Source organism: Apaloderma vittatum, unplaced genomic scaffold (assembly GCF_000703405.1).
Source record: "Apaloderma vittatum isolate BGI_N311 unplaced genomic scaffold, ASM70340v1 scaffold44389, whole genome shotgun sequence".
In the NCBI taxonomy this organism is placed as follows: Eukaryota; Metazoa; Chordata; class Aves; order Trogoniformes; family Trogonidae; genus Apaloderma; species Apaloderma vittatum.
Genome location: NW_009736659.1, coordinates 2,082 through 29,528, shown reverse-complemented (window position 1 = coordinate 29,528; position 27,447 = coordinate 2,082). Strand labels below are relative to the sequence as shown.

At 36.6% G+C, this 27,447-nt stretch overlaps 1 protein-coding gene across 1 annotated transcript; it reads right to left on the bottom strand.

Annotated features, from left to right (window-relative positions):
- Nucleotides 1–237: 237 nt before the first annotated feature.
- Nucleotides 238–25,642, bottom strand: ARID4B (AT rich interactive domain 4B (RBP1-like); the record flags this gene model as incomplete). Its single annotated transcript, XM_009877050.1, has 14 exons — nucleotides 238–410; nucleotides 1,379–1,646; nucleotides 1,859–1,956; nucleotides 3,069–3,163; nucleotides 4,217–4,289; nucleotides 5,519–5,664; nucleotides 6,509–6,582; nucleotides 7,944–8,023; nucleotides 11,789–11,927; nucleotides 14,053–14,144; nucleotides 16,392–16,471; nucleotides 20,291–20,381; nucleotides 20,973–21,038; nucleotides 25,532–25,642. Coding segments are annotated over 14 exons (1,586 nt in total), but the record flags the coding sequence as incomplete, so codon positions are not given.
- Between the last annotated feature and the right edge of the window lie 1,805 nt (nucleotides 25,643–27,447).

Genomic DNA, 27,447 nt, shown 5'->3' with positions numbered 1-27,447 from the left:
GTCTATGCTTTATGCAGTCTTTTCTCACTCAGTGTATAAATAATTAGGCCTGGACACTATAAAAACTTCAGCTGCTGCTATTTTTTTAATAAATGGCCCTAACCACAACAAAGTCAGGAACACACAGATTTCTGGAAGATACGAGTCTAATTCATGATAGCAATGTCTGATCTGAAGCTCTAATTACAAGAGTACACACATCAGATGCCTTAGCTGACCTCAAATGGCATAACTTACCCTGATTTTTCTTTTTCTTCAGCATCTGCATGTATGGTAGGATTTTCCATTTCTTTAAGCTTCTCCTCCTCTTTATCTTCTTTTTTGGCTTCATCTTCAGTTTTGATTACATTTAAGTCCTTTTCTTGATCAGGCTGAGTACCCACAGGATCTGGCAAATTTTTTTTGTTTCCCTAGGATAACGAAACCTTTAATTAACTTACAAGGAGAGATGAAAATACAAAGGATTTAAGAAAAGGTAGACAAACCACAGAGAAGTTATATGAGAAAAAAAAAAAAAAGTTCTAAAACTACAGCACCTCTGCTGATTTGCGTTCTGAAAATCTCAAGCTAAACATAACAGACTCTGAAGTTGCAGCCAGTGCCCTAGCTAGTTTTGTCACAATAATAAAGGCATGGCTGCTCTCTGAACTGCAAAGCAATCCCTTAGATGAACACTTCACAGTACTTAGGACACAGAGGTATCAGTACCAGGCACCTGCTACTTGCCCCGGAGTCAGCACCAGCAGACAGACGAGGGCTGGTGGCTGCCACACACACACTGAAGCGTTAGAGCTGTGTTGTTGCACGCTGACCGGCGGAGCTACGCTGCTTCCAGAACAAACTGCGCAGCGCAGCATTTCAGCTTACTGCCCCGGCCTTCCTTCACTAAAACCACTGACTCCACATGGGACCACGAAAAGCCATAAACATTTATCTCTCAGAAGCACTGAACTACGTTAGAGCACTGCGTACTTCGTACTGCTTAGGTCTTTGTAGAGCTTCACTGGTTTCGCTGGAGCGGAGAAGTAAAAGCAAGATTTATGAGAGCCTAAATGCAAAATAATAGCATCAGCACTGTAGATAGTTGTGAACATGCATCACCCAGATACAGATAAAGACACACACTAATTAGTCTCCCAAATAAGTGGAACGTTGCAGCTGCTTTCTAACAAGTCATACATTTTGACATCATGATCCCCTAAAACAGGCACCTCGGGATAAATGTGGCTCAAACGCATTGTTCTCAATTAGGTTTACAGCATGTTTTTTGTCTTGGTTTAAATCCACTATGGAGATTGCGATCTTGACACAAATTCACAGTTATCAACAACATCTGACTTTATAAACAGGATATAACAGGAACATTAAAATATTTTACCAGAACAGAAGGCTTATCATTTTCTTTACTTTCATTATCACTCTCAGCTAACTTTTTTTCTTCTTGTGGTACTACTGCTACTTCCTCCTGCTTGCGCTCCTCCTTATCCACTTTTATTTCTTTTACATCCTGCTCTGGTTCTTCACGCATCTTCGATTCTTTTTCTTTTTCACAGTCTTTACAAGGCTTGCTCGTCACTTTCTCTGGCAATGCCATTTGAAATTCAATGTTAGCTGATGTACAATACTCTTCAAAACCATAGAGGTATCTAAAAGAAAAAAATTGCTTGCAATAAGCAAGTTTGTTTCAAGAAAGAACATGCTACCTAGCAGAAGCTAGACATGAACAGTAACTTTAAAGCCTAAAAAACTGTATTATAGCAGAGAATTTATAGACTTGATGTACATTACCACTACCACAGGATTACTTCAGCTCATTCTAGTGGCATTTTAGCATAAACTTTATAGCTTTATTACTTACTTTTTGTATGCACATTTAACATTATATCCTGCAGCTGAATTCAATACGGGTATTCCAAGGTCTTGATAAACTTGTTTCCACACTGCTCCACTTTCAATCTGTTAATGAAAATGAAGTCATGGTTTTTGAATTAACTCACTGACAGAAAAAAAGAAGACTAAACAAAGTTTACAACATTGGAAAATAATTATAAGTCATTTCCTCTGATCTATAAAATCAGTATTTATCACACACACAGCATTTCACTATAACGTAAACTGTAGTCTAATGTAACTATTTAAAGCAATTTAGCACTTCTGCATTTCAGTAAGCCACAGCAGGCTTTCCTCTCCAGGTGGTAATAAAACAAAGGAAAGAAAACAGAAAGATCAGAAAAAGCAGTATCTTGTTTTTATTTTATATTCCGTGTAATTGTTAACTACCAGAGTTAGAATTTTAATTAAATTGGAAAGAAAAAAATTAATTCAAAGCATTACTCAGCTTAACAATACTCAGCCTGGTTAGTATTGTACCAGATACAGTGGCTACCGGTCTTTCATTATGTCCTTAACACGCCCTTTGGTGTCAAAGTTTTGTGACAGTGCAATATGCTCATTTCTAACCATCTGTGCAGATAAAGCAGATGTACTGCAACACTCAAGTACAAGATCTTCTCTTGCATATCAGAAAGGTGTCACTGCACAAACATACCTCCCTCAACCGACAAGCTACATTTATGGGAAGCAGCTCAAAGCAGTAACATAATCTGCTTGGCTGTGAATACCATATGCTTCAATTACTGCTCCAAGACCAATTCACTAATCCCAGTCAGTACACTCTTCTATGTACAGAATATACAGGAATTAAGGGCCTCACATCAGTCCTTAAACTAGATTACTTGTCTTTTGAGATTTTATTGAGCAGTGATTCTTTTCGCTTTCTGAGGTAACAAGTTGATCAAACATTCCTTGAAATATAGCAAAGCCACACCTGCTGGCTGATTTTACACAGCAATAATTAAACACGCTGAGTAGAAGTGCAGTTTATTTAGAATATAAAACTCGTCTCTGTTTCCTGTTAAAGCATGATTTTCAGAGCTACAGGGTAACTTACGCAGCTGTAGTATTCAATTTTCATGTCTAAAGCTCCTGTCTAAGATTCTTCTTTATCACTGTTTAAACAGCATCCTCAGATTTTATGGCTCTGGAATATTCATCAAACTAATACTCACATTATCAAATCCTCCAAGCTTGTGTACAAGTCTGAATAATTTGAAGAGATTCAAATTTCTGTATCCTAATACAGGTCGTTTGTTAATAGGAGTCCCTGTAAACAAAGACAGTTATTACAGTGTATTGTAGTTTGGTTTTTTTTCAGAATAACATGAAATCTGTATCACATGCACTACTAAATATAGTATTGTAAACCTCTCCCTCTGATCACTTCATGCATCTGGTACTTCCTCTTCATGAAACTAAAGAAACTAGAGTCTTAATAACCCACTTCTGCTGTAGTTCAGTAATGTAATTTAACTCATACACATTCTTCCATGTATTACACATGCACAAATGATGCAACTTTTCTTGCTACCCATATTATTCATGTTATACGTAAAAATACCTGCACAGTCCTTTCACTACAATAAAAAAACCCCAAAAACATCCCCAGGAACAAATCCCACAACGTTTCAAAGACCTGAAACTTGTTATGCTACTGTACTAGCAGTAGCTATTACACTGTCATCTCATAAACAGATCCTCAGCTCATCTTCACATATAATTAAAACCATACAAATTTAACTAGTTATAATACTAATCTAAATGCAAACACCCTCATCCCTGCCTCCAGAGACACTGTGCTTTTCTTGTAGTGTATAAATACCTGGTAAAGATTTAATATAATAAATAGCATTTGCTTTTAAAAACATTTCAGTCTACTTTACCGATAATGGTAATGCATTTAGGTGGTCAGGATTCACACAAGAAAATTAGCAAAATGTAAATGTTTTTTCTCACGATCCTAAAAAGTGGGGGCATGGTTCAATTTTATCTTAAGTATTTTAAAGTTATTAAACTGAGCACATACATTACCATGATTGAGGATATCAAATCTTTGATTATACATACTAGAAGTATACTGTAGAAAATATACAAGGATATCTACTTTTTTTTCTGAAAGCAAGAATAAATGACTGTATTTTAGAAGAGTCAAGTGACAGACTTATCTTCTAAATAGTAGGGAAGTCAGAAATCATGAATACAGTTGTTTCGAAAATTGAACTGCAAAGCACCACTAGCTTACAGACTGAATCCTTTAAAAGTAAGTGCTAAGCACTACATCTATCTTCAGTTTCTGCAAGCCAAAGATTAAAATGCTGACCTCTGTCTTCCATAAACTTGTATAACTGCTGAAGAAAGTTTTCTCGTTCTTCGGGAAATGGCTCTATTTCCTCCTGTTTAAGTTAGGAACACAAGAAAATCATCACCACTTTGAGTTACGGTCCTTCATTAAGAAACGTATGGCAGTGATAATTTAGGTTCAAATGTTTAAGTTCATTTTACCGTAATCAGCAACAGGATACTATACAAAGAGACACATGCTCTCACTACTCTGATACGTGGAAGGAAATGTGACAAACTACAGTTTTTCCAAGTACGTAAAACAGTAACTGCAAAGACACACTGAAATTGGGTTTTTGATTGATCACTAAAGTATCATAAGTGATGTAAGTCCAGATGTATTCTGAATTTTGATCGTTTATGCAGTAAGCCTGGGAGACCTCGTTATTAATGATCAAGAGATCATATCAAAAATCTCAAGACTATTTCTACCACAGTTAAGTGACTCCTTAATGCCTGGATATTCTAGCTCACTTTCAGGGATGAAGCAAAAGAGAAAATGGTGATTGCACTTTCTTGGGAGTTCTAATCCACAGTACTGGCAAAGCACAGCCAACGACACTGCATCCATACTGCCATGGGGTGCAGCTAGACATGGGTATTTTGGATGTTCAGTTCATTACACTAATAAATCTTTGCATTACATTCACTTAGAATAATAATCAGTGGAGTTTCATAACAAAGCACTATGGCTTATTTTAGAACACCTCATAATTTCCTTAGGAAATGCAACTTGTCACAAACAGTACCAGTATGACACTAGTAGAATCAGAATTTGTAGAAATTCTGATGACTAAACTACTTCAAAACAATATACACAATATAAGTTGATTAATTTTCTGCATACTTTTTTAATACTTGCAAAGTTTCCAAAAATAAGTAATAGAAGTCATACAGTAAGTCTAAAGGAAATTATTCTTCTTTAGTGTACTTTCATTCCATGTTGCTCTTTTCCATTCTTCAACAGTCTCCTGTACCCCGTCTGCCATTGCATTAAGATCAGCATAGGAAAGATAGAATCTTCCTTTGAGTTCCAGTTTTTATATTTCATTACTCCTCTAATGACTCAGTCTTTTGACTACATGTTTTTTTTGCTAAGTGACTCAAAGATATTTGAAAAGATCTTCAAGTTGATGTTTTCATTAACTGATCTATGTTGAATAAAGATTTTAAAAGCTGAGAGACAGTGATGTTGCCTATGTTAACAACATTCTACTTAAATATTATAGTCTTGCTAATTTTTATCAGTTGTTCATCCACACCCTTTCCTAACTTCACTTGCCTCTTCCTCACTGCTGTTATCCTCTTTTTCTTTCTCATCCTCTTCCTCTTCTTCAGCTTCACTGCTGGAGCTGTCTTCTTTCAATTCTGTTTTCCAGTTACTAGGAACAGTTCTGTTTTTACGGAATTCAAGGGCTTGGTCAAAAGCTGTAAAAGGATCAGCATTTGTTAGCACTGCTAGGAAGTATCACAAATGTTTTAATCAAACAAATGTTTTAATCAAAAAGTACTCAGAGGTGGGTGAGCAAGAGGAGAATGAAAAGTGCTGATTTATAATTCCACCCCCAAATTCGAAGAAGTTCAACAACAAATCTATGTTGTCCATCCTTATTTGTCTCACCTAGCCAAACTGGCCTCATGTTCTCTGCACATTAAATTATTCAGAGCTATTACTAGGATTATTATCAAGTTACTGTCTATAGACACAAATAAGGATCTGCTGCGTAAGGGCATATTTGAAAATTTAATTGAGAGAACCCCTATTCCAATAGATTTACGCTCTAGTTTACTTATATTGAACAGGGAAGAGGAGGAAGAAATAAACACAAGCTAATTCTGAAAGTTTGATCGCACAAACTTAAACATGCAAATGAATCCACAATTTCAGTTTCTTGACTGTGCATAAAGGCAACTCACTTATAACTATCAGAAGTACTACCTTGAGAATAAGTCTATGAAGATATAATGCAAAAAGCCAAATATTAAATACCTATAAAGCCAGTGTAAGCTGTATGATTATACCCCTTGTTTGGCATATCTGCATTTAAAACAAGTACAGCAGAGAGGGGTTTTTTTAATTTGAGTTTTTGTGGTGTGTTTTCCTTTCAAAAAAGGTTCCTCTAGATTTTCAGAAGTGTCCCTCTTCAATATATTTTGCTATACGAAAATATCCTGTATTTTTTAAGACATGACCCCATCTGCCGCAAATTTGGTCCAGTTTACATAACAAAGTAAATACATACATGAGTTTTCTGATAAAAAGTTATTTTACCTTGCTTTAGCAAAGCATCTGGCTTTGGTGAACTTTCAGTAATCTCCCGAACATCTTTTCTTGGCACTGAAACACTAAATAATTTAGAAAGTGTTAATTTATATATATATATAAAAAAGTATTTTAAAGCTAAATTAAACAGTATAACACAGAGTTATCACTAAGACTATAACACACTTAGTAAATACACAGAAGAAGCACATAAAGCTTACTTGGACAATTCTAGAGTGACAAGTCTAGTATGCTATTAGCCAGTCAGTAGACTGAAAACAAAACTTCTACAGAATTTTGGTTAGACCATCCATATGCATGCATTGAATATTAAAGAAAGCATTCTTCCTCCACCAACCGGTAGTTTCTGGCATCTCCGAAACATACACACATATCACTTAACAAAAGCCTTGTTAATTTAGCAAGTAACTACTCACAACAGAACTCTACCTTGCTTAAAACATAAATGAATATTTGTATAAATTGTGAGTATGAAATGAAAGACTTCCAAATTGAAATAACTTTTAAATTTCTACTGCAGCTATAGCCAAGAAAGTGAATCTGAACCGTTGCTTTGGGGGATGAGGGGTACGTGCTTGTGTGTGTACATGCGTATGTGTGTGCTTCTCCAGTGCCATGCATTGATGCCTGAAAAACTATCAAATGATAAAGCAATAGCCTAGACTTGGTAAGTAATTAAATCTCAATGAAAATGTTAAATACTTCAATATATTTTCTGCAAAGCATTCTGTTAAATTGAACCAAGCACAATAAATAGCCACAACTTTTTAAATAGGAACTAAAACCTAGGAAAAAGAATTTTATTGTCATCCATCAACTCCCCTCCCTGACCAACACAGGCTTAAGAACACAAAGTTCTTTATTTTATTGCAGATACCATAGTCTGGCTTTCTAGGCATCTCTATTTTCTTTCCTACTTTGAGTAGTATTACAGATCTTTTCAAACAACACGATAACGTGCAGTCGCAGTCCAGACCGAAACATGTGCTTTACTACCTCAAAAAGAGAACAAGAACTTCTGTGTGTGCATGTGGTGTATGTGTGTGCCTGCACGCATCCGCCCCTTCCTGTGGCTGGATAAGCTTACAGCCACATCTCTGAAAAGAGGTGCTCCATCCCAACTAGAGCATGGAAGTGTCTCAGGCCATTCTCAAAGTCACGAAACACTGCTCTGTTTGTCACCATTGTAACAATGAAATTAGAACTGAGACAGATTTATGCATCCTGCTATGAGTAATGAGAAAGTTCAAGACTAATTTTATCACAATGTAGACTTAACAGTTTACTACACATTAGAAGAATCTTGGCAGAAACTTAGTGAGCTTACTGATGTTATTATTACTTTACCCAACACATCTCATACTACACTTCACTTGACTGGTATAGTTTTTATTCAGTTATCAACCTCTACGTTCCTACTCACAATTTGCCATCCTTGAAGGAGCGTACGAGAATATTGTCTTTTTTCACTGCGATATCATCACTACAATCTGGACAAACCACCTGAAAAGACAGTACAAAGGCAAAGTTGAGAGACACAAAAGAAAAACAAAAGAATAATAGTGCATACTATGCTTCTCAAAAAACTTTTGGATTCGTTTCTCTCCAGTCCCACTGAGATGCGAACAACTGAGATCCCTCAAAACACAGGAGTGATGACCTCCTGAAATTACTGAATGCATGAGTTCATGCTCACTTCCTGGAGGGAACTGACGGCTGCTGCCCAACACATAAGTAAGAACAACATTCTGACACAAGTTAAGCACCTGTCATGCCACTAAAGCTTATTCTACTCCTCATCCTAAAAGGACAGAATTTCCATCAAGTGCTGCCAGCTGAGATAGAGATCTCTTCTGAAGAACTTCCAGAAATTGCAAGGATGTAACCATACAGTTTCAAAAACAAAGGCATGCACCATTTATGCAGTGAAATTTTACAACTGAGGATTCATAAGGAGAGAAGAGTGCCTCAAGTACAAGTATTATCACAGGTTCTTTAATTCAAGTAGACTAATCAAGTCTAACACTGAGACAACATACCAATGATTTGTTGCCATTTTAAAGGCTATTTATGTTTTGTCAAATCAGTATACAAGTCACTAATCATAAAGCTTCATGAATTTAATAAAAAAATACGTATTGAATTTCCAGAGTTACGGAACAGAAAGGCAACCCTATTCATCACTCATTTCCCTCTTCTCTCAAACCGTATGTAGTTCCCTGCAAGTTAAGAAATTTCTAGTTGCTACAAAACTCGAAGGAGCCACAAATGACAGCAGCCCTAATCTAGCCATTGGAATTACTTCTCTTAAACTAGCTGCCTTCAGTTCTATTTTTTCCACCAAACACACACAGACACTGCATGACAAAAATTTTCTTCCTCCTTACAAAGGTCGCCAGCCATACAGCATTTTAGTTAAATCAAAAGCTCCAAATGATTTGCTAACAACTGTGTCTTGCAGAGCATGGGCTATATATGCTTCTCCAGAAAAATAAGACTTAACAGCCTAAGCCTCCAAGTTCAATGCATTCTAGAGTCTTCAAAGAAATTACTTTACAAAACTACAACTTACGCAGTTTGAGATGTAGTTTTAATACCAAGGTAAAAGACTGTGATCATCATTCCCCATTTGAAATAGACACATACAACCTCTTAGCTGTCCAAAGACAGAATAACCCTTCCAACTCGAGCTATTGGTTTTCTAGAAGCATCAAGATGTTAGTAGTCAGAAATCCTTTCAGAGGTTGGAAAACAGCTTACCCGAATCTCACCTAGTGCCTTTACATCAAGCAACATCACCCCAATTTTGCCTGAATCAAGTATTCTCTATTTCCTTACACAAAAAAAACAACAAAAAACCCCAAACGCCAATGAGTCATAGAAAGATGAGAGAGATGATCCTAAGTAAACTCAATTTTCTGAAAATGCTGCAAGTAAATTTCCTCACTGCATCTTCCAAAAGCCTTTAAGTACACAACAAAATGAAGCGAAGCTATAAGGCTTACTAAAATCACAGTCTTTGAGATAAGGAGCAACTGACAGGGCTTTTTACAATTAAATTAGCCATTGCTCTCAAGGCACTCCCTCCCAATAAGAACAACAAAAACCAAAACGCCCAAAAATACATGCATGCAGGATTAAAACAGTGTAGTCAATCATTGAGTCCTCAGAGTAGTTTTTACCAAATTTAGACCTCTGGAGTTTTACATTTGTGACAGGCTCTCTAGTTAGAGGATTGATATCTAACCTAATCAGTTTCCACTACTAGTCTTAACTGTGATTTTCTCTAAAGGCTGAGACTAATCCCGAAACTTCTTTTCACAATAATACACTTGCACCATGTCCTCCATGCTTATATACAAATCGTATCTGTATGCATTATCATTAATAACAAAGTAATTCTGGACATGTATTCTTCAGCACACTAAACGAACTTTCATTTCATTATTCACATAATTACAACTAGTTTACTATGAATTTAAAGTAAAATTTGTAAGTAATAAGATAAAATTACTTTGTTGATACAGTAGAGATAACCTGCTTTCAAGGTAAAATAATGGAGAGGCAGAACTAGAGGAAAGAAAAAAAAAAAAATCAAAAAAACCAAACTATTTGGGGTATAAATCTATTCTTTGGCACAAGCTTTCAGGTTAAATGCAGTATGATGTGTATTTGCAGAGCTATAAACCTGATTACTAAAATAACAGTTAATCTAGGATTAGCTATTTCAGAGTTAACAAGCTCCACCCTCAAACTTTATCCCCCTACTGTTTCTCATTCATTGCAGGAAGTTTTCCACGAAGAATGAGCTATTCTAGTCTACATGACAGCCAGAAAAATAACAGCATGTACCTTTCATATGCTTTGGGAGCCTAAGCAACAATTCAGTTAATCTTTAAGTCCTGACCCACAGCTAACCTGAGCAGCAGCACTACATTAGTCACATGCAAGCCCAACACCTACTGGCGACGCTGCCATGGAAACCGCTGTCGTGTGCATGACCAGAAGGACTAACCCACTGGTGGGACATGATGTGGCTCGAGCTGGCCTAACTGACGACTCCTCAGAAGCGGCTCGAGCCGGCCTAAGTGACTCCTCAGAGCGCAGCCGTGCTGCAGCCGAGGCTGCATCCATCTCGGTGACAGCTTCCAGCGCAGCAACTGCTCGATTCTCTTGCCTAGTACTGAAAACTTCTCTTAAAGCCAGCTGTCATTCACGTGGGATCTTCTTGCGGTGTGTTCTGCCCTCTCCATTGTTGTAAAAAGAAGAAAGAAAAAAAAGACCTCAACGACTCATTCTATCCTGCTAACTTTTCCGAGTCCTGCTGGAAAGTCTCTGGACCGCATTACAAGACCAAGAACTATTGCACACACTAAGCAGAGTTAAACGTTATGTTAGGGCACCTTTCAAAAGCAGAGTGCAAGTCTTCCTGAAATTAAATAAACATGCCATTGCCAGGGATAAATTATTCAAATAATACCAATTAATCATAAAATTAAAATTAAAAAGTCTCGTAATAGGGAGTATCATGTATGGGTAATTTCCAAATAGATCAGTCAGTCTATATTAAATCCTGAGAATAACAGTGACATTGTATTAGAAGTTTATTTTTTTAAAAGTGTCTTTAAATCAGAATAAAGATAGACCATATTTCTACTAAAGGACTCAATGCTATTTTAAAGGAAATTTACTGGCAATGCTCTATTACCTACCATAGCAACAAAGAATTAACAAATGTGTTCACATTGAATCTAGAAAAATAGTATCTACGCAATCACTAAACTTCCCCTCTCTTTGTACTTCTTTGTAGTTTTTTTTTCTTCATAAAACTTGGTAGTTCAGAAAAATGACATGCAATAAGCCTAAGGAAAAAAAAAACCTGAAATTTTAGCTCAATAGTACTGAACACATTTTTGAGCTGGAATTAGGTCAACAAACTCTGGCTGCTTGGAAAAAAAATAAAGCCATGTTAGCAATTATTTTTTGTAAATAAATGTATTTACGTATATAACATTTCCTTTGACTATTAACATAGAATGGCTTAGCTTGGAAGAGACATTAGAGATCATCTAATCCAAACCCCCTGCCATGAGGAGGGACACCTCTCAATTAGACTAGGTTGTTCAAGGCCTTACAGTCCAAGTTCAAGAAATATTGAATTCTAGTAAAAATTTAGATTAATCTATCAAAAAGGAAAAATCCCACCTTTCTTGGTGCCTGGAAAATGAATGAAACTTTATAAAATTAAAACAAAAACAAAACTCTTACCAAGGCTGGAAACCACAGAGCTTTCTTTTTATCCACACTGAGGCAGTCGACACACACAACTTTTCCTAGTAACTCGTCACTTTGTTTCCTATCATCTTCATCTTCATCGCTGGAAGAGGATGAAGATTCTTCTTCAGGACTAAACAACAGAAAAAGACTTAAAACTTAACTATTCAAAACTTGCCTACTGTAATTACAGGAAATCCAAAGCTAACTCAAAGAGGCATAAATAGTAGCGACTTGAACTGTCTGTTACGTGTTTTAGGATAAAAATGAACAGAAATAAAGATATCATAATAACTACTCAAACATTACAAACTCAGAAGTGCACTTGTACACACAAAACATACAAAAATCAAACAAAACACCACCATACATCCACACGGAGGAACAGAAACGAAACACACTGTCAGGACATTCAAAATGAGAATTTCGCCCTAGTGAAGCACTGTTTAAAAATACTGTTGCAGTTGTAGTTTTGGCCCAACATTAAGCTAAACTGTTTTGGTTTTCCTCTTAATCTCTCTATGCTTTAACAGCTATATAGAATAAAAAGCTAGTCTGAGAGAGGACAAATCTCTGAAGAAGAAACATCAGCTATGATGATGAATAGCAGCAAGGAGAAAAATAAGTCTATTTATCCTGATACACTTGTTTAAAGATGTGCAGTGAAGCATTTCAACAACTGTTTCAATTTCACATTGCATGAAGTGTTGGAATGTAAGCAGATGGGCAAAGGTGCAAATATATTTTGATTAGAAAAGGTTCTGGCTCATTGCTTTGACTGTTCCAGCACAAAGTTGCACCGGGTTTTAACCATAGAGGGAGTCTAAATGTAAAAAACTACTCCAACTAGAATTGCCTGCAACTTACTTAAAAAAAAAAAACACAAACAAAACACCACACTCCTAGTGCTCCATTTCTATTTTTCACTAGTTACTTTGAAGGTTGATTCTCAGTGTGTTTAATGAAGACAAAAAGCAGAATTTTAAAAACTATCTTCTATTTTTCACATAACTACTTTTAAGTACAAAGTTAATAAAAGACTCTCAGTTAGCATTTGTGTAACAGAAGACAACCGAGCTACAGTCTAAGGTGAATTATCATTTTTCATATTCCCAACTCTAATTTTACGTCATCATTGACAGTGCTGCTAAAGCATTGGGTTCTCTTCCCCTTGACATCCTCTTTTAAAGTAGTTTACTTTTAAAATACAGTATGAAAACATCTTCCAGACTGCTTTCTGGGGTTTGAGAATCTCTTGTGGAATGGAAAGGAAATAAAGGTAGGGAGAAAGGCAGGACTCTCTTAGAGAGATTACAACTTAGCTTATAGCAGTATCTGTGCAATTTTTATTTCTACTCAGTTCAGTCAGCATTAATCATAATATAAGTGTGTTCTTTCTGCCATAACAACATCCTGTGCAGTTAGGGGAAACAGAGAAGACAACCACCCAGTCACATGCACCAAGGATGCTGCAATTATACAATCTCTGCAGGATACATCAGCTTTTTCCATCTTTTTCCTTCAATACATCACAAATTAGTAAATCAAAAATTGAGTAAATGTACAGTATCTGTACATATACATGGTAATATTTATTTCAAGCTATCAAAGACAGAGTGTGAAAGGGTAATCCAACCATGAAAATTCCCTTCCTACCCCAGCCACTACCCTCTCAAAACTTGAAAACCATAATGAACCAACTAAAAAAAAGAAACTAAACCCCACAAATATCCCAACCCCAAACCCAGCATCCACTCACAAATAACAAAGAACAACCACTAGTCAACGGAGTATTTAACACATTTTTTTCAAGACTGCAACTACCAAGAATTTTAGCACCTAGGAAATCAAATCTCTACACTTGAACTTTGTTCTTCTATCAATAACCTTTGCTGCAAACCATAATATTGTCCATTTACTTCCAAAAGCCTTTCAGAGACCTTGTAATGAGAAACTGTTCTACAAGAGGATTCTAGTGAGTCCAACACATTTACACTACTAATATTCTACTACAGAGAAGCTTCGTGCCTATACCCAGTACTATTTTAAATATTAACTGCATGAAGACTTGTAATTCTTGCATGTAACAATATACGTAAAACTGACTTTCAGTCTGAGTGCTAAGCAACATTTTTCATAGAGCTTCCCGGTTTTTTGAATAAGAGAAGCGTGAACATACAATTAATAAAACTCCACACACACTGAAAGCTTCAGAATTAAACACAGACAGCATGGGCATATAAAGATGTTAAACTTACATATGATTGGATCTCCTTCCCCTGTTTGTTTTCTTGCCTATAACAGGAGTGCCGAAGTGTTCAGGATTTGTGAGTGGAAGCTGATCTAACGTCTGTTGAAATTAAAAATTACATAAACATATTAAAAAAATGGCATAAGTTAATAAAAACTTACATTTTGAAGAATATCTAGTTAAATTAATTTTTGTCAGTAGAGAGACTTTCTCACTGCACAAGAAATACAGAAGTACAGCAGACACATCACTGCTTTGATTTTCAAAAGTAATGTGCTTCGGTTTGCGTTTTTCTTCAACGCTTTCTCCCCACCTCCAAATAACTAACTTTTGTCTGACACACACAGACAAATCTTCGCAGACATCCTGTCTCTGGACCATTCAAACACAGAGAATTAAGTATCAGGTACTCTGCTGACCTAGGATACTCTATCTCTACAGGACGCATTTTCTGCCTGCCTAATCATCAGACTAAACACCCAGTCATCTACTTATAAATGAACAAAGGTCCCCTACGAAATGCAGCCACAAGACAACTTGATCACAGCAAACATGGCAAGATCATTGTATTTTTCATAATTTAACATAGAAGAGAAATATTCTAAAACAATTTTAAAGAGGTTGCTGTATTGAAAATTCAAATGGTGCTAATTAGCATCAAAACAAAAAAAGGAGAGAAAAAAGAACTTTCTCTGTTCAGGGAGAACGTGTAAAGCATCAACAGAAAGATTTCATGGACGTGCTGTATCTTCTTCCCCTAAGATTGCTGTTACCTGTTTAAATTACAATCATCCCAGATTCGAAGGCTCCCGGTACAAAGAAGTTCTTTGTACAGGCACCTGTTCTTTGAAAGAAGGCATAAAGCCTTCCAAAGTAAACATGGTCCTCCAAATTACACTTCTGAGTCGTGTATGAATTTTTAAATGTGAAGCACCAAGAATCTCAGAAGTATTCTGTGTCAGAGAGAACTGGACATAAGAGACAATAAAGTAAATGCATAGTTACTTATGATTGTAGTGGACACCTTAAAAGATTCCACAGACTTGGGGAGTGAGAGATGAAGCTAAACCAAGTTCAGAAGAAGACAATCGCATGCCGCTGGTCTAATTACCAGAGAAACTTGAGATGCAGTTTCCTCTGCTGAGTAGCTAAGCAATCATGAGGTAATTACTAGAAACACACAACATGCATTTCATTCAGAGCTAATGTATCAATGACTTTTGGCAAAACATCAAAAGTTAAGATGATAGGAATGATAATAAAATAAAAAGTAGGAGTCCTGAACATAAGATTTCTCTGAATCTGACAAAATAATCTAAAATTACTCTTGTTCAGGCAAATGGGTCACAAAGCAAAACACACAGACAAAAATTTTCAAACTGTTTAAGATAACGTAATACTTCTGAAAATGTATTAAAATAGTATTTATGGAAAAGAAGCAATGTAATTTTCAGGGGTGCTGATCATTAATAACAAAGAGCTAATCAATGGAACAACATAATCTTTAACATTATGGCATTTATATCCGAATCCAGATTTAGGCATCTAATTAGGCTCTCTTTTTTACACGTGTTTAATCCTGACTTAGGATTCTAGAAGGCATCTGAACCTTCACAAGAATGCAATAACCAGTCAACAAGCTCAGCAGACTATAATAATAGAGCATATTTATGTAGAGCAACAAACCCCCTGTCTTCAGCAGCTTTCCAGTAAGCCAACATGTTTACACAAATCTGCCCATCAGTTCAGACTGTATTACATAACAAGAAGGAATAATCCTCATTCTGAAATTTCAACTATTCGAAATTTGCTACAAATGTCTGCATCCTTTAATACACAAGTGACCTTTAATAAATGAACCAGCTTGAAAATATTGATAACTGTCTTGAAATTAACAGGTTAACTGCAACTTATAATTTGCCCTTTAGAAGAAAAGTACTGATCTTCCAAGTCTATCAGCTATTACAAATTAGACTTGATCATTTACCTAAAATCCAGCAGAACTTAATTATATCCAGAGAAGTACATTAATTTTTCATGTACCATGTTTTGATTTTTTCTAACCTTTCAATATTTAGCTAATTTTTACATAAAGCAAAGTAATTGTGTGATTGCAGTTTGTGTGATCTACAATCCATGAACCATTAATAATATAAAAGCAAAAAGGAAATAAAAAATTAAAAATAAATAAAAAAAGAATAAGCCAGACCCGTTAGACTGTATTTTACATAATCCTCATTTTTTGTAGCATAAATGTACATAACATACTGAAGACTGAGGTACTAAAAATATCACTTCTAATTTTTTCCAAATAAAAAGTTGTCATATAAAAAATTCTTCAATTACCTCACTTTCAGCAAAATGTCTTTCTCCTTTTAAGCACAGGGAAGAGCGTCTAAGAGTCTTCTCATCACCATCATCAAATACTGTCACCAGGTAAGAAGCAAGGCAAGAAAAAAAAATTTTTTTAAAACCAGTATATGATTGATTTAGATGTCAGAAAAAGAGATGTATATATTCCTGTAGCCAGTCCTTAAAACAAAGCTGTACCTGGATGCTGATGCATAACCAGAAAAGCATTTGCACAGATCGATCAAATGCATAAGCTTGTCTCACCATAGCTACTACACATTTGCATAAGTTAAATGGAATCGTAGGTAATTAGTAGTTGAGCAGATAATTCATGGACCAGAACATCCAGGATCTTCAGAAGTTGATAAATCGGTCACATAAAAAGTAAGCTTTTGTCATCTTCTGCAGGTACTTAACAGGTGAAAACTTGGTGACAAGTTTTAACTCTTGGGCTATGCTTGTAGTGTTCCCTAAGACAAGAACTGACCCCCTCTCCCCTCCCCAACACTGCTAACAATTAAAATCTTGTCCCTTGAAGCCTTCTGTGGACTCAGAAACTACCCCAAGATTAGATTAAAATCTTACACTGTAAGTTAAACAAGTTTCAGCAATTTCTTAACATCTCTTTCACCTTCATTCAAATCTTCTCTTCTGTCCATCAACAGTACTGCCAAGCCTGATTCTGTCAGTCTCATTAGAATTCAATCATGTGGTAGAAAACTAAAAATATTTAAACACTTTCACAAGCCAGAGTCAAAATAACAGTGTTAGGAGAATAGCTGTCAACTGGCAAAAGATGCTTGGCAAGATTAGAGAAATTAATTTTCAGCCAATTTTCATGTGACTTTCAGATAGTGGGTGCTATACTCTTATTTTCAACATTTACAAATTTAAATATACAAAAAGCAACATGGTACATCAAAATTCTTGACTGGTATTTATTTGATATGAAAATAACTTTTACCTAGCTCTGAGAATTTTTCATCCCTATATAAAATTCAGTACTGTTGATGAACAAACTTCCCCTTGTTACTACCATTCCTCAGTCTGTGTTCTGTACTGCAGTAACTGCTGAGTACTGTTTAGTGCTAAAATAGCAGTTACAGATGCACATATGTCACTTCAAAAATTTCTTGAAAAGTATCAAGGGCAAGAACTGCACAAGAAAACACAGATTTGGAGCTGCATCTCAAACAGTCAACACATAATTAAGCCCTCCCTTGGTTAAATGAAGTAGAAGACAGCAGGTTCCTAATGCAGTTCATGTTAGTTAACATAATAGTCTCCTTACATAACAAGATATTTAAAAAAAAAATAATTATCCACTTCAAGAGATAAGCTGACTACAACAGAGGTAAACCTATTCAGAGCTAGGTAGGTAGCCACATTACGTATCCTATGCAGTAATCTACTTGTGGCCTCTTCCCAGCCAGAGATATTCTTAATCTTGTTCCATAACATGAAAACATTCAAAGAAAAAACTTCACCTCCCTGAAGGACTTGTGTGGCCAGCACAGCACACACGGCTGTACTGTGTATGTCATTTTAATCTAGTAGAACATCCGCAAAACAATCTATGGTGCAGAAGTGTAATGCATTTTAAAATACCTATTCTGAAACTTCAAGGGAAAGGAAAAAAAGAGGCAACTTAATACAAATAAAACCACTCTGAATTCTGAGAAAATGCAATGTAATGACAAAAAAAAAAACGTGTAGAAGGGAATGTCTACTTTTGAACATGTACAATTCTGCTGTTTTAGTAGAACAAACAATCCTAATTGTATTTTTTTTCCTCAGAGTCAAACGTTAAGAGTACCACTTAAACTTTCTAAAGAAACATTTATACAAATGACAGAAGAGTATCTAGTTATCAGGACTGGAATACCTTGAGCTTTTTGGAGGAATTTTTATAGGACAAGCAAGTAAGCTAAGGACACCTTATGTATTTATACAACCATGCTATACTAATTTTAGTTGTTTGAGTTTTTTGGTTTTGTTTTCATTTGTTTGGTTTTAATTTAATTTAATTTACTTTCTATGTTCCTTTGGTAGTAGCACCAAAAAAGGACATACAAACAAATTGATGTACAATTTCTATTCAGACAACATCTTACAAATATAGGACATACAGGGATGCTCTTACAGCAACGCTGCCCATACTTCAGTGTTAAAAGAATTCTCAAGCAGCTCCAAAACAGTTATTCCTCTGAATTCTACACTACTGCTGCATTGGCACAAATCATCTTAACTAACAACTTCTGGAAAAGTACTACTTCAGATCTCTGCATCCCTTCACAAGGTTTTTGACCAAATCATAGTAATTACATCCACAAAATCATTAAAAATGCAAGTAAACAGGTATTTCTCAACAAGTGTTAGGACAACATTAGATAACTCTGCTGGTTAAGAGGCATGCTAATTCTGAAATTTGGTAAATGGCAAATAGCCCTTGAAGTAGGGCTTTCACTCAGATCTGCAAAGTCTCATTCCACTCACCCTCCTGACAAAGCTTATTCTAATTAGCCACTGCCAGAGTCACTTCCCTCTTTTGAACAGCGTTACACAGCCAGCAGCTGCACTACTTTTACTGATTCCGCAAGGTCAACACGCTTTTGTCTGCTTTTATCTACACAATATGGTTTTCAGTCTCAACTCTTAGATCTCCTCTTCCTATTATTCACGTTCAGGATTTTTGACAGACATCTACTTTGATTTACAGGCTGTAACTCTGTGACACCTACCTTCCAAATTTAATCTGCATGAACTCCTATCTTACTCTTCCTGATGAAGTGCTAACCTCACACTTTCTCAGAAGCATAAACACTTCAACACAACACAGTTCTAACACCAGTTATATCACTTAGTTCTTAAAAGCTCTCATGTCTCATCCATGCTATATTAAAACACTACCTATAATGTTGATTCTCTTTTTTGTATGTCATGTTTCACCTCATTCTAGTTTAGTCTCTCTTTTACTCATATATTCTACAGCAAGAAAACAGATATATTTTCTGCAACACTGTTCTAGAAGGTTTTATCTAAAAACTTCCAGCTCTACTCCCTTCTGAAAGGACTACGACTAGGGAGTCAGTCTTTCCTTCATTGCTCAATATCAGTTCACTAATAACAACCCTTAATATATCAGAACAACTAAGTCTGGCTAAGGTTCTTTCAAGATCTGGTCTTCATCTTCCCATGTCCCAGTTATTTGTCAAGGAGAGGAATATGTAGTTTTTCAAGAATCGGTATGCTTCCTGCAGTACCTTTAAGACTACTAGAGCACAGGTGGAATATATGTTATCGTTCCAAAGTTGAACAGTTTTCCCCAAGACAGACTGATCTCTGGTCAGAGTAAACCCATGTATATAAAGCCTTTACAAAATATTTAAAGGAAAAAAAATGCTGTATATGCTTATGGGTATGTGGATACAGCATCTAAAGTCTGAAATGTCACATCAGAAAACAGTGAAAACGAAAAGACTTTTTTAAAACACAAGCTATGTCTGTTTTTACAACAGCTGTTATCAGAGCTGAGTCTGAGAGTTGGGGAAAACTAAGTAATTCCAGTTTGCGTTTAAAAAGCACTTCTTTTCTAAGGAAGTATGACAACATACTTTACATCAGAGTATTTAACAATAGCATATTAAATATCTAAGAAGCAGTTACCAATTATACTCACTAGGTCTTTATCTGGGTTCCCAATTCCACATTGCGAGGTGTATAGTTTCTCATAAAACCCAGAACAAGAAATTTAGGTTTTTGGAGTTTTTATATAAACTTTGAATACCTAAGCATCTCCAAAAAATTTCTTTCATCACGCTTAAGACGTGTTCAGGTCATAGATTTATTTTTAAGTTAAAAGTTTTATTGAAATACATAACTATTTCTCTTACCTACGGTGTACCAACTTGCATCTGTTAATTTGTTGATAACTGCTTCCTGGTATGTTCCATCAGGATTCTTCACTTCCACAACAGTTCCCACCTAAAATACAAAAGGCTCTTTAGAACTTCTAAAACTGGCAGTGGAATGAACACTTTTGTATTTAGCAAACAGAGATAATATCTAACCTACTCTGTTAAATACACCATACTTTTCCAGTTTCACTTGAATTTATTTGTATCCCTCAAAACTTCTTTCTTCTCATTCCTCTAAAATAAGCCAACTAACTGAGCTGATTATTTCCTGCCAGCAGGTGGGGAACAAGAACCAATTTGAGTGATGTCATTCTCTTGTATAAGAGCTTGCCCACCAAATCCTCCAGCTGAGTTTTCCAAAGCAACAGTGACTAAAAATCAAAGCCAGCCAAACTTGTTAGCTTTAAGGCCAAAAAGAACAAAGCAGCTTGCATCAGCCTGTATGCTGCATCCCTTTTAACTAGGAAGAAAAGGTTAACATGAAGAGGGTATTAATGCTAGCTTTGCAGCATTGCCTTTTATGCTTCATGATGTTATCTGGCCTCTGTAAGAAACTGAACCTTCCACTTTCACCCCACAATGCATATACATTTTTATATGAAATACTGAAAAATAATGCTTTTCAAAGCGTTAATAAAATATGAAACAAATATATTACCTTTAAGGGACCCTTTATATGGTCATCCTGAACTTCCACTGTAGAAGAATCGTGTCTAAAAGTTACCTAAAAAATATAATTCAACTGACAATCACTTGATACAATTGAGCAGCATAAGCACACATAGTTGTCAATAGCCCTTCTCTTACTCTCATATATAACGGTTCATCACTATAATCATTCCACTTGCTGAAAACCATTTCATTCATATAATTTAGAAATATAAGGAGAAAAATTCTTACTTGTTGAAGCTTCTAAAATATTTTTTATCTTTCAAAATAGAACTACCTCTAAAGAAAGTGACAACAGTTTATCAACAATGTTTAATGTCTCAAAACAATCTCTGCAGTCAAGACTTTGAAGCACAAATAATTTTTAAGAAATACTTACATTTCAATGCTCTAAAATCAAATCGGTTTAGTCCCTATATCTAACCTGATATGATAAGGTTTGCTTATTAAAATGCACTCCCCTCACTCACAGTGGGAAGACTCACACACAAAAACGTACGGGACGCTGCTGTCAGCTAAACAAAACTAACAACCCAAATAGCCTTTCAATTAATATCAGCCCAGCCTGCGCAGCGCTACTTATTTGGAAGTAAATGGATAGCTAACTTTTCAGTCTTTCAGAAGTGGAATGAGTAAATCCTGTATTTTCAAGGTATTCTCCCACATCATTGGTTGTATGTCTCTCTAATTGTACACGTTGTCCTCAGGAAAATAGAAACAGTCTGGAAATTTGAAGTTATGACTGAAACTTACAGGTTCCTCCTATCAATTACACCTGAAGTTTTATTTCCACTTGGTTTTGAAATTCAGGAAAACTGAGAAAACTCTGGCATTGCATTTTATGTACGCATGTACCTTTTAGTAACACGCAAATAATGTTCTAATATTCACCAGAACATACTCACTCAGTATATGTTGCTTTATTTAGTATCTACTGTAAAATAATAAGGTAAAGTGAGATTCATCCATATAACAGTAACTCAATTACAGTAGTCTTACATTAAATCTGAGGACTTGGTTCATGAATGTACCCAAGATTATGTTCTCACTATTATTGAGAATTTCTCCACAGCACACAGCAACAGCAAAATTTCCTTCAGAACAACATTAGCTAACACCAATTCTCCTACTTAGTCTCCTCAAGAGGAGAGCTTAATGAATTTTGTAAACCCTGAAAGGAGTGAACAGCTGAGAACAGTACCTGCAAGCAGGACTCAGGAGAGACTACCCTGACTGACTGATTAGATAACAATTGCGCTAAAATGCTTTACTGCCTTTCAGGTGCTACTTCATTAAATAGTCATCTGAAAACCACAGAAATACATTGCTATAAAACAACATTCTTTTTAGAGCAGCATCATCCCACCTACTGACGGCAAATACATTCTGTCCCCCAGATAGCCAAAATTGTACTTTGCAATCTGAAAGCAGGTTTCAGGCTAGGAAATAACTGAGCAAAGACTACCCTTCTGAACCTCAGCTTCATGGATACAGGTACTTATTCCTCTCTTTTGGGGGATTTACCTAGAAAACAAAAAGCTCAGTGCAGATGCAAAGTAATCTGACATTTGTGACACTACTGGCTCATATGAAATGTTGTTTTTATTTACTTCCTGTAATTATTTTAAATGTATTTTACAACAAAAAGGAACTCTATCCAGAACAGAGCCTGCCACGATGGACTATGATGAAAGGTAAATGAAACACACTGCTACAGTGCATCCTTTCTGTCCCAGGTAAAAGATTAAGACATTCACCAGCACAACATCAACCTATCTAGACTCAGTTGGAATTTTCCTTTTCTTCACCATCCTGAAGAGACAGTCCTGGTAGGCTCCATACAACAGATGCTTCACTAGTTTCTGTTTAATAAAGACCTACACAGAAAAGTTTCTTCTGAAACTTCTGTGGAGGGTGCCCAAATACAAGTGGCTATGAATGATGGTGCTAATTGTTTTAGGAGACACTGCCAAAATAAACTGGCTTCAATAGCTCTCTAAGGAAAGCTACAATTGATCCTACAAATTTGAAGTGGACTACCACTAAGAGTGAAAGTCTTACCCTTTAATCAAATTTGTACCACCTTCACGCTTTTCACAAGTCCAGGCAAATCTTGTTTTATTGCTTTCTGTGATAAAGTGTGTCATGCAGCTACATTGATAATGTAAAATTCTGTACCATGTACAGAACCCACCAGTGACTGCTAAACTGTGAAGTATAGTACCTATTGAGACTGAAATGATAGACACATAGCACTTGTGTTAAATTGAAACTATTAAACTATACCAGTGATGGAAAGTTGTTATGAAGGGCTCCCTCAAAATATTCTAGGAAGCAGAATTTGACAGAAGAAGAAAGGATGTAAAAAGAAGCACAGCTAAATATATTTTACTTGCCTGAAGATGACATACTCCGTATCAAAAAAAAAAAATTGTCGCCATTCCCCTTTCTCAACAAAGTATCTAGTTACAAAACCTAAATGAAAGCTTCAGACTAAAACTGATGTTATGAAGTTAATTGACTTTCCCTTTTCTCTAGTAGTTCCAGCAGACTAGTGCATAAAATATATTTGAGCCAGAAGAAACTGTTAAACAAGTAAAAACAAATTACAACAGATAAACTACCAAAATTCCAGAAAAAAAGTACACCTGATAATAACAATCTTGGTTAGAGCTAGTACTGGGGAAAGTCTGTATGTGTCAGAAAGAGCTGAAAAGATATTTAGAGAAAATCAAGGGGTCACTGCTAAGTTTAGGGAATGCACGTTCCTGGTAGAGGAAAGACAATGCAAACAGATAGCTGCTGCACTCACACACACACAAAAAATCTCGAATCATAGCACAAAGCAGCAACAGTACTAACAGGACAACAACTGACCTAAGCTATACAGTAGCAGCAAAGACAGACACACACACACAGACACACACACACACAGAGACAGACACACAGAGACAGACACACAGAGACAGACACACAGAGACAGACACACAGAGACAGACACCCACACAAGAGACAGACACCCACACAAGAGACAGACACCCACACAAGAGACAGACACCCACACAAGAGACAGACACCCACACAAGAGACAGACACCCACACAAGAGACAGACACCCACACAAGAGACAGACACCCACACAAGAGACACACAGAGACACACACACACCCCCCAACTTGAATCCACGGGGCTTTAGGCACAGCCTCCACAAACAAGGGAAAACAGCCTTAACTGCAATTGGCCATTTAACAAGTAAAGAGTTGAAAGGAGTTAAGATTCTACTGATCTAGGCACAATTCCTGTACTCAAATAATGGTACTTAACAGCTTAAATACCAAAACTTAGTTGCTGAAACTCAATGGTGCTGTAAAGCATAGAGCAGCTGATGATGTTAAGAGTGAAAAGACCACTAATTTGCTCTAAAGGCTTTTTAAAGATGTCAGATTGAAGACTAACATCATCTCATTATAGTTAACGTTATTATCAATTAAGTCCTTCCCACCAGGGCTTTTGGAGACAGCCTGCACCCTCCCTCATACATACTCTAGGCAACAATCAGCCATAGCATGAGGGCAGATTTAAGCAATGCATGACAGTTTACATAGGAGGCGTCTTCTATAGCAGGTTATCACCACTCACAATTCACGTTTTCAGTTATATATTTACAGTAAATAAGAAGAATATTCTGCCACTATAACTCTGTTGCAGAGCAACAATCTAATTTATTTTTTTGTAAGTGCTTTTGATCTTTGCTCTGTTATACTTCTGCATGGGGTTAAGAGGCAGAGCAGAAAAATAGTACCTGCTTCCAGGTTAGAAGCTTTTAGGGCAATATTATCCAAACAGAAATATAAGGCTATTTTGCAGTGTAGAGTATATAATAAAACCAAGCCCAAATCTTGTAATCTTTATTTCTAGAAATGATACTTTAAATTTTCAAGGAATATTAAAATGCATCTCAAGTATTCCCTCTCCACAGTTTTTATCTGTGCTGCATGTAGCTTGTATTGATTCATTCAGTCATTAACTAGCCATAATAAAGATTAGGTGAGATCCCCTGCTTGTTATGCAGTAGGATTCAATATGCCAAGTCTTTGTTGGAAGACAGCAGGGTTTCATCTTATTCCTGAAGCATTATCTAGTTGCCACTGCTAAATAGTGGTGACCTGTGCTCCTAAAGTAAAAGGAACCATATCAGATCTACGTTGAGTAGTTTTAACTATTTTCTGATAACATTCTCCCATACATAAGCCTACACCTGCCATATCTTGAACATCTACTTTAAGATCAGCCTGTGTTACTCAAGGCCACAAACACTGGATGCAAGCAGATGACAAAGCAGTGAAAGAAACCATGTATTTAATTGTGTCAGAGGGGGGAACCCTTCCCCTCCCTACAAAAATAAGCTTAATGTTATTTCAAAGACTGCACGACCAGCCTCCAAATAAAGGACAACAGCTTAGCTGTCTAGCGACTGTAAAGAAGTTTCACACTGCTATTTTGAACACTGATGATTTTCTTTTTTTCTATTTGCAGGAAAACCACATACCTTGACTTTGACAAGTCTTTTTGCTGTCTTGATCTTGGCTTCACAGAAGGCTCCTCTGTACTTCGCACTCACATCAGTGCCCACTGTGAGATAGGGAGGCTCATCAATGGCCTGGAACAGAAAGGAAAACAACTGGGTTTTAATTACTTGCCACTGGCAATAGAGCTACATGGCCTTACTAGCTTTCTTGGACGGAACATTACAAAGCAGCCCAATAAAACTTAACTTGACAGCGTATGTAGCAGTAGAAACATAGAGCGCAACAGTAAGCTCATGCAATGACTACCATAAATATAATAAACTGATAGCACAGTTGTCTGCAACAAGTGCCACATAAGCTTCCAACATCTGCATCACCTGAAGACACAGCAGAAGGCCAGTTCTACTGCAAAGATGAAGGTCAATCAAATGTTCTGCCTTCTTTATTTACTTAGAGATTCAATGAGTCTCATTAAGATATCACTGTTTATTTCCCTCAAATCATAGAATGGCCTAGGCTGGAAGGGACCTTAGAGATCATTAAATCCAATCTCCCTGTCATGGGCAGGGACACCTCTCAACTAGATCAGGCAACACATGGGGACCGAATGGGGATCAAACCCATGACCTTGGTGTTATCAGCACCACGCTCTAACCGACTGAGCTAACCAGCCCTCGATAATTAAGGTTAATTTCTCATAAGTAAGTAGAACAACTCTGAAGAGACTTTGCTTTTTCACTTTTGAATAAAGTAAGTTATATACATATACAGGTGGATGCTCACCAGGAGAGCAGCCTGAGCGGCAGAGTAGAAGTTGAAAAACGGTCAGACAAACACATAATGAAGGTGAAGGGCCTGGACAGAAGACAAGGTTCCATATCAAGTAACAGAAGAACAGGTGACACCCAAACCGAGAAGGGAAATAAGCGGTTTGGGGGAGAGGAGAACAGCATGCTGAGTGAGCTCATGAAAGCTGTTCCCTCAGAAGAGGTCCATCTTTTCTCACTCAACCTCTCCCAGTGTCATCTGGGGAGACTCCAGATATATGAACGACCTCACTATCACTGCACAGAACATGGTTTAAGAGTGACAAGGCAGAGGATGACCAGCAACAGGAGTGAGGTACGTTTCCAAGAGCTAGAAGGCTCCAGGCAGCCCTAAGCCCTCATATCATGTTTTTGCACCTTTACAGATTCAAACACAGCTCACAAAAGGCAGCTCTGGCACATCCCAGCTCTCTGTGGGAAGAGTACAGAGGCAATCTCCTTCAAGGGTCTCGGAGCTACTGTTCAATACTGGAGTGTTTGCGTTCAGCATCAGGTAATTCTCCCTGGCTGTTTCCAGCTTCAATACCATCAGAAACAAAGGCAGGTAAGTATGTACCTGAATACTTCAACACAGGATTTTTCAGAAATTTAAGTTTTACAAAGCTTTAAATTGAGGGACATTAAATTCTACAGTGTCAACACCATATTAATGATGCTTTTTACCCTCACTGTACATGTCTACCCCTCATTTACAGGAATAGAATATATTTCAGAGTACTAGATAACTATTATGAATCTGCCCTTGCTAACACCATTAGAAACATGAATGCTTTAATGAATCCCTTCTTCTCTTTCTCTTTGCACACATGGTGCGTGACTGCATGCATAGTGGTAGCATATAGCACTCTGGTAATCGTATATCCATGAACACGTATCTGTTCCCATTCCAGACTTAATAACAATAAAACTCATCAGAGATTAAGAAGGTCTCTGTTAAGAGTGTTCGCATTCTGTAATTCATTCCCTCCTTGCTTGTCTAACAGTGTAAACGTACTTGCCTTCAAGGCAGGCTGCAAATGCTGTTCTCTTGCTCCACTTGGAAGTATGCTGAAATAGGTATTCGAATGGTGATAAAACTGGTTTTGCTTAGTACTATCCCTGAAGTGTAG